At 34.7% G+C, this 12,366-nt stretch overlaps 1 protein-coding gene across 1 annotated transcript; it reads right to left on the reverse strand.

Annotated features, from left to right (window-relative positions):
• Positions 1–24: 24 nt before the first annotated feature.
• cisd1 (CDGSH iron sulfur domain 1) lies at positions 25–6,725 on the reverse strand. Its single transcript, NM_200605.1, is given in 3 exon segments — positions 25–1,681; positions 5,132–5,337; positions 6,596–6,725. Coding segments are annotated over 3 exon segments (324 nt in total). The 5' UTR covers positions 6,624–6,725; the 3' UTR covers positions 25–1,591.
• Between the last annotated feature and the right edge of the window lie 5,641 nt (positions 6,726–12,366).

Consider the following 12,366-nt stretch of genomic DNA (forward strand, 5'->3'; position numbering starts at 1 on the left):
AAGATAAATGAATGTCTCCCAACATCGGTTTCACATTGTTTATTTAACATCAAAATTGTACATAGAATTTTTCTAAGAGACAGCGAAAAAAACAGGTCATCACAATGCTCAATGTAACATACTTTTGTTGTTGTTCTGCTATAGAAACAGACCAAGTACATCTTTACGCATGAGAGCCAAAGTCTGCCAAATTATATTTTAAATTGACATAAAACAGGACCCAGCAGATCCAGAGCACAACTCAACACATTCAGAGAGATTCGATTTCATTTCCAATACACTAAATGTCAGTGATTAGTTAAGGTCACATGTGAATTTATTAGGCAACACACTCGAAAGGACACAAGAAGCTGGACGTTTGGTTTCCATTCAACATTTACATTCTGTCACAACAAACAAGACTAGGTTTCAACTCATACCAAGGTGTTTTTTCTTTGTTCAAGTTTAATATGTATCATGTCTACTACAGTAACATGACCAGTGTTTAAGCACAGGAACACATTTAGAAGTGTTTAGCTGAACCAGAATACATCAGTCATCTTATAAAGCCTTTAAGCAGATAAGAAGAGAAAATAAATATGTATTGCTAAACCACCACCCAGATATATTAGAACAGGGGTGTACAAACACTGTCCTTGAGGGCTAATGTCCTGCATAGTTTAGCTCCAACTTCCTTTAACACACCTGCCTGGATGTTTCTAGTATTTCTAGAAAGAGCTCGATTAGCTGGTTCATGTGTGTTTAATTGGGGTTGGAACTCAAATATGCAGGAAACCGGCCCTCCAGGATTGAGTTGGGGAACTCCTGTATTAGAATATACACACTGCAAATAATGCTTTACTTATATATGAGTTTTTGTCTTGTTTCTAGTCCAAACATCTAAGAATTTTTGCATCCAGACAAGTAAATAATAATGTTTTATTTTCAGAAATAATATGTCATAATTAAGTAAGTTTTGCCTCAAAACAAGCTAAATAATCTGCCAATGGTGTAAGCCGCCAGTGTCTCTCAACCATGCTCCTGGAGGACCACCAACACTGCATGTTTTGGATGTCTCCTTTGTCTGTAACACCCATTTCAAGTCTGTTAGGTTCTGCTAATGAGCGGTTGATCTGAATCAGGTGTGTTTGGTTAAGGAGACAAGGAAAACGTCCAGTGCTGGTGGTCCTCCAGAAGTGTGGTTGAGAAACACTGGTTTAAGCAAATTAATCTTGCTATCGGTTTGAAGTCTGTTTTTTTATGATCCCTTTGGCAGATAATTAAGCTTAATTTGAGAAAATATGCACTTATTTTGTACTTGTTTAGACAAAGCCTCATGGTTTAAGATTTTTTTTTTACATATTTTGACGACAAACAAGACAAAAACTCTAAGAAAAGCATTTATTTGCAGTGTATTATAGGTCTGAGAGCAGATCACAGGAAACTCTCAACCATATAGTATCAAACACACACACACACAAGGTAATATAATACCACTTTTAATCCCACCACCCCAGAACACACACACACACACACACACACACACACACACACACACACACACACAAAGCGAAAATACATGAATCTCTATCACTGAGAACAGTGGAAATGCTCAGGCCTCTTTGCGTTTGATGATCAGAGGACCGACATTGTCTCCCGTTTCTTGATTGTGTTTAGCATGAGCTCCATCGCAGAATGGAAACTGGAAGAAAGAGACATTTGATTAGAAAAATATGATTGCAGGTGACTCAGCAATATCACCGAGACTATAAACCTCATGAGTCTCACAACTCTTTATCAAAATCTGAGCATGCGAGTTTGGGGAACTGAGACTTTATGAAAGAAAGAATGGATGGAAGGATGAATCATATTAAGGGCAACATGGTGGCTAAGTGGTTAGCACTGTCGCCTCACAGCAAGAAGCAAGGGCATCTGCTGTCTAAAGGATGGGCCGGAATAGTTGGTGGTTCATTCCGCAGTGGAAATGTTTACAGTATTTCCAATTATATTTTTTCTTCTGAAGAAAGTTGGTTTTATTTCATCTAGAATAAAATAATTTCTTTTTTTTTAAACCATTTAAATGTCAATATTATTAGCTCCTTTAAGTAACCATTGTTGTACAATAATTTGCCTAAATACCCTAACTTGCCTAATGAACCTAGTTAAGCCTTTAAATGTCACTTAAAGCTGAATACTAGTATCTTGAAAAATCTAGTCAAATATTATGTACTGTCATCATGGCAAATATAAAATAAATCACTTATTAGAAATGAGTTATCAAAACTATTATGTTGAAAAATGTGTTGAAAAAATCTGCTTTCCGTTCATGAGTTCATGGCAGTTTGATTTACCCTTGTAAAACATGACTTGCAAGTTTTGCAGGAGCTAAAGGGAATGCTAACAGACAGGTTAAAGGTAAACGCCTGGATTCAATCACACCCAGGTGCAAATGTAGACACTTATTTGATTTCATGAAGGTTAGTTTCAGGAACCGGCAATTGTAGAACATTCAATCAATTTTAATTTGGACAGCAGGCAGCGATACACAAACTCTCTTTTTCAGTATTGACCCTTTCCACAAGAATGTTACGATGCATTTAACAGTCAGTCATCGTTAGGCATGCAACAATTATAGATTTTGGTTGTACGATTACAGTCTGAGAAAAAAACACGGTTTGATGGTTATCACGATTATTATGCCTTTATTCGTTTCAAAACACTACTAGTTCAGAAAATCACACGAAAACTCATGTTTTAAAGTGTTGTATTATTTGGTTACTGAGCAGCAATAAATAACACAAAAAAACAATAATAAAAACAAACAATAGTCCATTTCGCTCTTTGGACATAAAAAGAAGTAAAAAAAAAAATCTGATTTTAAACATAAGTAATAATTTTACACTAAAATAAATGACAGAACAATAAATAAATGAATAAAGAGAGAGAGGATTTTGAGTTTATTGCCATTTCAGCTTCTTTGGCTATGTCATGGCAAAAAAAAAAATGACCACATTTTATAAATACATTTTTTATATAGTTATAAAAATATTCTAACAATTAAAAAAGTCGCCAACAGCAATAAATAATACACAAGGTAAAATACATACATTAATAATAATAATAATAATAATAATAATATACAAGATACAAATCTACAACAGTTTTTTAAGGTTTACATTTAATTTAAAAAAATTAAAAATTAGAAGGATTCACATTTAAAAATATTTCATTTAAAGTCTCTCCAGAAAATAATTGTTGTCTGATAATATTAAAAATAGGGCATTCCACAATAGTATGTTTAACATATATAATATGTTTGGTTTCTTTTGCGATATTGACATTTTGGTTGTTCTTTTCCTTTAAGCAAATGTTCATATGCGAGTCTTGTGTGTCCAATGCAGCATCATCTATAAACAATCTCATCGTGTCTTGAGTTGAAAAATAAATTAGATTTTCTTCCTTGTTCTGGCTGAATTTCAAAAAGTTTGTTTTCTGAGCATTGATCTCCTTCTGTTTGCCATTTATTTAGAATATAGTCCTTTATTAGTGGCTTTAGATCTGAAGGTAGGATTTTGCACTCCTTTAGCTTTCCTGTAAGGGCTGTTATGGCGGCTTTGTTGGCTTGCTCATTTCCAAATAATCCAGTATGCCCTGGGATCCAGCAGAAAACTATATCATAAAACTTTCTCTGTAGTTCGTTTACTTTAATAAAAATGTCATTAATAATGGGTAAATAGTAAATAGTACTATAGTAAATATTCAAAATTGAGCTTAGATCTGGAATGCGAAATGCCGTAGTGTGATTGACCCATTACGACTGCTGCAGAAACATGACTGTCCTTCTTTGATCCATTCGTGTATATTAGTATACGAGTAGGATACATTTTTTATCTCAGTAACTTCTTGTTGATATGTATGTGGAAAAGTATCAGCCTTCTTATGCTTGCTCAGTTCCAGATTAACATGCAACTTATTTAACCTCCATGGTCCGAATAAATAAATAAATAAATACATAAATCGTATTTGACTAATGTAAATCTAATCTATATATTAGCTAAGTATTTAAATGAACTGTTGTTATCATCTTTGTTCATATATACATAATAATTTTTTAGAAATGTAATAATTCGTCTAACACAGGGGTGTCCAAACTCAGTCCTGGAGGGCCGGTGTCCTGCATAGTTTAGCTCCAACTTGCCTTAACACACCTACCTGGAAGTTTCTAGTATATCTAGATAGAGCTTGATTAGCTGATTCAGGTGTGTTTAATTGGGGTTGAAGTTAAAATCTGCAGGACACCGGCCCTCCCGGATCGAATTTGGGCACCCCTGGTCTAACATATCTTTTGCTTACATTGCACAGAAAGGAACCCACAACTCTCACTGCTACAGCCTGAGATGTTTTCAACTGGGAGCGCATGGAAGGCACAAGCGCAGCGCTCCCTATATATTTCCTCCATTAGAAATAACCAACTTGTGCGCGGAAAAGACGCAATATGTGAACGGCCCACTCCTGCTAGGCATCTAGTTAATCCAGTGTGCATGGGTAATAGCCTCAGTGTATAAACCCAGAACTAGCACACAGTTGACAACTTATTTATTTACTTAGTTTAGTTGCAGCAGTTTCGTTCTGTGCAATAGAAACGCTGCGTTGAGAAGCCTTTACGTTTATTAACCGTGACAAATTAAAAGAATTTAATAGTGAAATCATGGTTGCATCCCTAGTCATCATCATCTTAGATCCTTAAAGTTTTTAATATTTCGATAAAAAGTGCATATATTTATATGTATGTCTTATATTGTCTGTGCATTAAATTACAAAAAAACTAATTAATGCTCATGCGAGGTGTTTGTAATGCAGCATCTATGGACAAAACAGAAAATTTGACATTGTTCTCTCTTCCGGCTGCCGTTTTCAGTCTCACACGATTTTTTTCCTTTATCTGAAAGTCTTAACAACACCAACACTTTTTTCTTGTATTATTTCAGCAAGTAGGAATGTAAAAATATTAGTTGTTGTGTTCTCCCATTCACTGCACTCTAAGTTTGCCCAACTATGACAACTTCCGCTACTGAGAAACCCGGAAATGTGAATAAAGCTCCATTGTGATTGATATTGTCAGGTGGAAGGGTTTCATTAAGTTCTTGCTCACCTTTTTGGATCTCCAGCACCTACAGTACACCGCTTTGTCACCCAGGTCCTCGATGTCAAACGCATGCACCACTTTGGGGTTGTCTTTCTGCAGATCAAGGTTGACTTTTGGCTTTACACATTTGGAATTGTGGAAAAATGTTTTGTAGACGAGGAGTCCCACTGCTGCAGCTCCGAACGTCACAGAAACCGCAGCGATGATCTCAGCTGGAGAACAGAAGAGATTTTACCAAACACACATTCATCTACATCTGTAATAATAATAATGGTAAATATTAATGCAGGGTTTCTGCAGGATTCATCAAGTCAATATTAAGAGTTTTTAAGACATTTTTCAGACCATGAATACAATTTCAGACTTTTTTTTTTAAGTTTTGGCCTATGGATTTTTTTTTTTACTTGTCCCATTAAAATTTTAGTTATTTCTTAGCCAAATATTTAAAATAATGTGAAACAAGCAAATTCTAGTTATATACATACAGTTGAAGTCAGAATTATTAGTCCCTCTTTTTTTTCTTCTTTTTTTAAAAATTCTCAAATTATGTTTAACAAAGTAAGGAAATTTTCACAGTATGTCTGATAATATTTTTTCTTCTGGGGAAAGTCTTATTTGTTTTTTTCCGACTAGAATAAAAGCAGTTTTACATTTTTTAAATATCATTTTAAGGTAAAAATTATTAGCCCCTTTAAGCTATATTTTCTCGACAGCCTACAGAACCTGCCTAGTTAACCTAATTAGCCAAGTTAGGCCTTTAAATGTCACCTTAAGCTATATAGAAGTGTCTTAAAAATATCTAGTCAAATATTACTTACTGCCATCATGAATGAAATGAGTTATTAAAACTATTACGTTTAGAAATGTGTTAAAGAAATCTTCTCTTTGTTAAACAGAAATTGGGGGAAAAATAAAGGGGGGCTAATAAGACTTCAACTGTATCTACTTCACATATTGCTATAGATAGAGCATATTAAACTATGGATAAAATGACATTGTTTAAACTGAAACACAGGATTACATTTTAGGTACTAAATAAAAAGCTTATATTCATTTTATGAAATAGCACTTATGATATCGTATCACATATAATGATGTATTTGAAACTTTAAACACTGAAACTGCCTTACATTAATAATGATAACGAAATCCAAGTCAGTTACTGAAACTATATTTAATTTATGACAACTGATACGATCCGAGATGGTCTAATAAGCTCTCAACAATAAAAGCTCAACTGAGAAACTGTGAGACATCTAGGACTAATAATCCACACAATGCAGTCTGTTTACATGTATTGGCCAATTCTTCAAATATTCTGATTTACTTAATTTGTTTATTTGATGTTAAACTGCTGCTAGAGTCTGACTACAGAAATACAACACATCCAGCATGAGAATAACAGCACACACACCCCAACTATACACATCTAACGTTACTCAACGTAACGTTAATCAATACAAGCTTTACCTTTATGGAAGGAGTTTGACGCGCTCATGATGAACTATTATTTTTTATATAAATATGAATATTATTTGCTCATAATTTTGGGATCTTGAAGCGTCCTCAAGGCCAACTGGAGTATTCCCGCTGTTCAACTGTGCGCTGTATTTACGCAGGAAGCGAAATATCTTCTTCTTCTTCTTCTTGTGTGTTTTATGGCGGTTGGCAACCAGCTTTTGGTGCATTACCGCCACCATCTGGATTGGAGTGTGGATCCGGAGTTAACTAAACCATGTTTTATAGTTAAACAAAGCCCAACCATAAAAATCACAAAAAAAAAAAAAAAAACCCCAAAAAAAATTTAAAATCAAATTTTTATTTCTTTTTCCTATACATATAAATAAATTACTAAATGTCCCAAACTTTGATATTTCTTTCTCTATAATACCTCTATATGATATAGATAACTTTTCATCTAAATACTAAATTCTATTAATCAACCCTGTGTCTTTCAAATAGTTATAAACATATCTAAAACATACATCACCCGTGCTCAACTTTAGTATGTTCTTTATGTTAGGTTCCACTTGTTTTTCCTGTAACTGTGTGAATAATATATTTCTTTCTGTCTGATATATTGGGCAGTGCATTAATACATGTTCTACAGTTTCCTGGTTGTTACATTCACACATCCCATCTGCATGTTTGTTGATCATATGTAGTGTGCTATTGAGTGATGTGTGATTAAATCTCATTCTTGAGAACTTGTCTTCTTCCTTTTTGTTTTTCCTTGTTTCCCTACCTTTCCCAACTATGTTCTGTATGGTGTAATATTGACGTCCTGTACTCCCATTATTCCATATATGTTGCCATTTTCCTAATATTTTGGTTTTAACTATACTTTTGATTTCTGACTTGCTGTATTTGATGTCCATGTCTATCATAGTTTGCTGTGCTGCTTGTTTAGCCAACTTGTCTGCCATCTCATTTCCACTAACCCCTATGTGCGCTGGTACCCACAATAATGAAATGATAACTCCTGATTTAATGATATTATTTCCCAACTGTACTATTTCATATATTATGTCCTGCCGTGATTCTGATACTACATTTTTAATACTTATGAGTGCTGAACTTGAATCAGACGCAATGACTGCTTTAATTGGTTTATTGTCCTCTACCCACTTTAGAGCCAACCATATCGCTACCAATTCTGCTGTATAAACTGCTAAATTATTATTAATTCTTTTTGTAACTTCAATTTTTAACTTTGGAATACTGAATGACACTCCTACCCTTTGTCCAATTCTTGATGCATCTGTGTATATTTCAGTTGTTTCACTGTATTTTTCTCTTATATAATTTTCCACTTGTTTGCTATCAATCTCATTTTCTTGTTTTTCTTTCATTATTTCAAAATCAACTTCCAAGTCATCAAGCAGCCATGTGGGAACTACTGGAAATACTATAGTGGGCGAAATTTTTATTGTATCTATTTCCATATCATTTATTTTTTGTTGTATTGTCCATCCATACCCTTTAATGCCCCGTTTCTCTCGTTCTTGGCATTGCATCAGAACTGTCTGTGCTATGTGATTTTCATTATGGCCTTTCAAGTTCGCCCAGTATACTACCTCCAGCTGATCTCTCCTAAGGTGTAGAGGCATCTCTCCCATTTCAACCTGTAATGCTGCTACCGGTGTGGTTTTCATGGCTCCACAGCATACTCTTAATGCTTGGTTTTGGATTACATCTAGCTGTTTTAATGTTGTATTAGCAGCTGATCCATACACCATACATCCATAATCGATCACTGATCTTATCAACCCTGTATAAATTGTTTTTAATGCCACTCTACTAGCACCCCAGTCTACACCACATAGGCACCTCATTACATTTAACACTCTTTTACATTTATCCACCATTTTACTAATATGTGTGTTCCATGTAAGTCTCCTATCAAACCACACTCCCAGATATTTAAAAGATTCAACATTCTCCAAATCTTTACCTCCCAATTTCAATTTTAAATCCTCTCTTATTTTCTTTTTGGTAAATAACATGGCTTTAGTTTTTTCTTGAGATATTCTAAATCCCCACTTAACTGTCCATTCCTGCACTGTATTTAATATCTGTTGCATTTTCTTCATTATAAATGTTATGTTTCTCCCTCTTTTCCAAATCGCACCATCATCAGCAAATAATGCAACTCCTGTATTATTTTCTATCTCCTTAAAGATCCCATCAAACATTATAGAAAACAAAAAAGGGCTAATAATACTCCCTTGTGGTGTGCCATTTTCAACACTGTAACATTCACTAAATGTACCATTTATTTTAACTGTTATGGATCTTTCTGATAAAAATTCTTTAACCCATCTCAATATGCGTCCTTTAACTCCTATTTGGTTAAGTTTAATTAACACTCCATCTCTCCACAACATGTCATATGCTTTCTCTATGTCTAAAAACACCGCTATTACTGATTCCCTGTTAACCTGTGCTTTTTTAATATCATCTTCAAGCCTCAATATTGGATCCATTGTCCCTCTACCTTTCCTAAATCCACTTTGATAATTTCCTATCTTTCTTTTAGTTTCAACCCAGTACACTAATCTGTCATTAATCATTCTTTCCATCGTTTTTCCAATATGCGATGTTAGGGCTATTGGTCTATAACTGGTTGGCTGTTTGGGATCTTTCCCAGGCTTTTTAATGGGAATGATAACTGCTTTTTTCCATTCTTTTGGAATAACTCCTACCTCCCATATCTTGTTATACAACTTCAACAGCACCTCCTTTCCTTTATCAGTTAGGTTTTCTAACATAGTATAACAAATTCCATCTCTCCCTGGAGCCGTTTTCCCTAATTTCTTTAATGCCCTACTCAGCTCAGTCCCTGAGAAATTTATATTTAGTACCTGATCCCCGTCATCTTTCCCTAAATCAAACTGATATCTTTCATAAGTCTCCACCCTCCCTCTTTTTTCCTCTTGGCTTAAATTGTCTGTGCTGTGTACTTTAATTAATGTTCTTGCTATAATTTCTGCTTTCTCTTTATTATTAATAATAACCCTCTGCCCATCCATCAGCATTGGATATCCATATTCTTTTCCATTTCCTTTCATTTTTTTGATCATTCCCCATACTCTCTCTACTGGCGTTGTTCTACCAATTGACTCACAAAATTGTCTCCAATATTCTTTTTTTGATTTTTTAACCGTTTTCCTAACTATTGCCTGTGCTTGTTTGTATTTCATGAGATTTTGAAAGTTGTGTGTCGTTTTCATTTTTTTAAAAGCTTTGTTTCTCTCCTTTATAGCTTTTCTACACTCCTTTGTCCACCATGGAACAATTTTATTAATTATTTTAGGTTTTGATTTAGGTATTGCCATTTTTGCTGCCTCAATTATTCCCCCACTAATTCTTTTACACATATTTTCAACATCTAAGTTATCCTCAATCTTTTGCAACAAATCTTCACTGATTTCCCTAAATTTATCCCAATCTGCTCTTTCTAAAATCCATTTCTCCTCTCTCACTTCAATTTCTTTTGCGCATTCTATTCCTACTTGAGTTTTGATTGGGTAATGGTCACTTCCAACTGTGTTACCTCTTAATACCTCCCATTCACACCTATCTGCAATATCTTTTGTAACTATTGTAATATCTATTGCTGATTCTGTGCCTCTTGCTGTATTCAATCTAGTTCCTGTCCCGTCATTAATGCACACTAGCTCTTCTTCTTCAATAAATTCTTCAATTACTCTCCCATTATTATCATTTCTGTTACCCCATAATGTACTGTGTGCATTAAAATCTCCACACCAGATAGTTTTTCCATTAATACCCTCCCATATCTCTTCTAACTGTTCCCTCTCTAACAATCTACATGGGTTATAAAAATTTATTATTTTAATATTACCTTCACTTGACCATACCTCCACAATAACATATTCTAGTTCATTCCCTCTCTTTACTTCTCTATATTGGATACCTTTTTTTATAAATGTAATAATTCCCCCACCTTTACCTATTTTCCTATCCATTCTTACTGCATTATAGCCTTTAATATTAAATTCTAGTCTTGATATTAACCATGATTCTTGTACACACACTATATCAGGTTTTTCATTTAAATCATCTATATATTTCTTAAATTCCTGACCATTAGATATTAAACTCCTCGCATTCCACTGCAGTATAAATATTACCATTATGCAACTCCACCCCATGCTTGTGACTGTTGTTGCTGAACTTCTTCATTTAACGTGTTTCTCACTGATTCCCAAGGGATTCCTTTAATACCCATGTATTTTTCCGCGGCTTTAACTATTATTTTAATCCTTTCCGTCCGACTTGTTGTCTGTGCTGAGCAATTTATCACCTCTGCCATAAAGAGAACAAATTCATTTTTATCCACAATCAGTGTTTCTTCCTTTATTTTATCACATTTTTTACACTTAAATATGTCTTTCCTTTCTTCTCTCATTGTCGGCATCTGACCCATCTGTTCCCTTGTAGGCCTAACTTTCTTTGTTGCTTCTGCATAAGATATACCTTGAGTGACTTTTATTCTCTGTATCTCTTGCATTCTTTTATTTACCTCACACCCTCTGTATGCTGAACTATGTTCTCCACCACAGTTGCAACATTTGAGTTTTGCTTCCTTATCACATTGTCCATACTCATGTTCTCCACTACATTTGCTACATCTCATTTTCCCTTTACAGATCGCTGCAATATGACCATATTTTTGGCATTTGTAACACCTAACAGGCGGTGGTATGTACATTTTCACTTCATAGCTCATGTATCCTATGAAGACTTTGTCAGGTAGTTTTGTTTCATCAAATGTCAGCATTATTGAAAGACTGTCACATATGGCTCCGTTCCATCTTGTTTTTAAGCGTTTAGCTTCTTTTATTTTAGCATTCGTTATTCCTTCAATCACGTTGTTTAATGACTCACTTACCGGTATGCCTGTGATTACTCCTCTTATAAGTTTTCTGTCATAGACCTCAGAGCATTTCACTTTTTTACCATTTATTTTATTTACTTTGATTGCTTTCTTTTGTTGAGCCTCATCTTTACATGACACCAATAAGCATCCATTCCTTAATTTTTTAGCACATCTTACCTCCCCAATCTCCTTATACAGAGCTTTCGTTAGTTGTATAGGACTCCAATCCTCAAATGTCGCCCCTTCCTGTACTAGTCTAACAAACACATTATACTCTTCATTTCCTTCCTTTACTTTGGATCTCATTTCTTCGTCACTATCTAGTTTGTTTTTTCTTTTTTTCCGCTTTTTACCTCTACAGTTTGTCCACGGTTCGCAACTCTCGCTACCCTCCATCTCCTCTACTTCATTTCCTGATCCGTCATTTCCGTCTCCCCACTCCTGACCATTCTCAATCCAGTCGTTGCCAACCGCCTGCACTGCTCCTCCTCCACTTGATGCCGCCATTCCTCCGTTAGCCTAACCGCCGGAAGCGAAATATCCAGCCAGAGAAAGGCTTTTATTTTGAATGTACAGCTGTCTTCCGTTTATACAAGTGATCGGTGAAGGTTGAACTAGGGGTTCCATCATAAATTGCACCCTTAAAGTAGAATAACTACCATAAAGGTGAATGAATAAATGAATGAACGAACAAATGAATGTAGCAATATATTAGTTTACAAAAAGCACGACTGTATTTCAAAAATTTTGTGAAGTCTACATGGCGACACTAGTATCTACTTTATTACACACATGTATACTAACGTACAAAATCTACTTTTACAATGGTTAATAC

This window comes from Danio rerio, chromosome 13, assembly GCF_049306965.1.
Source record: "Danio rerio strain Tuebingen ecotype United States chromosome 13, GRCz12tu, whole genome shotgun sequence".
NCBI lineage: Eukaryota > Metazoa > Chordata > Actinopteri > Cypriniformes > Danionidae > Danio > Danio rerio.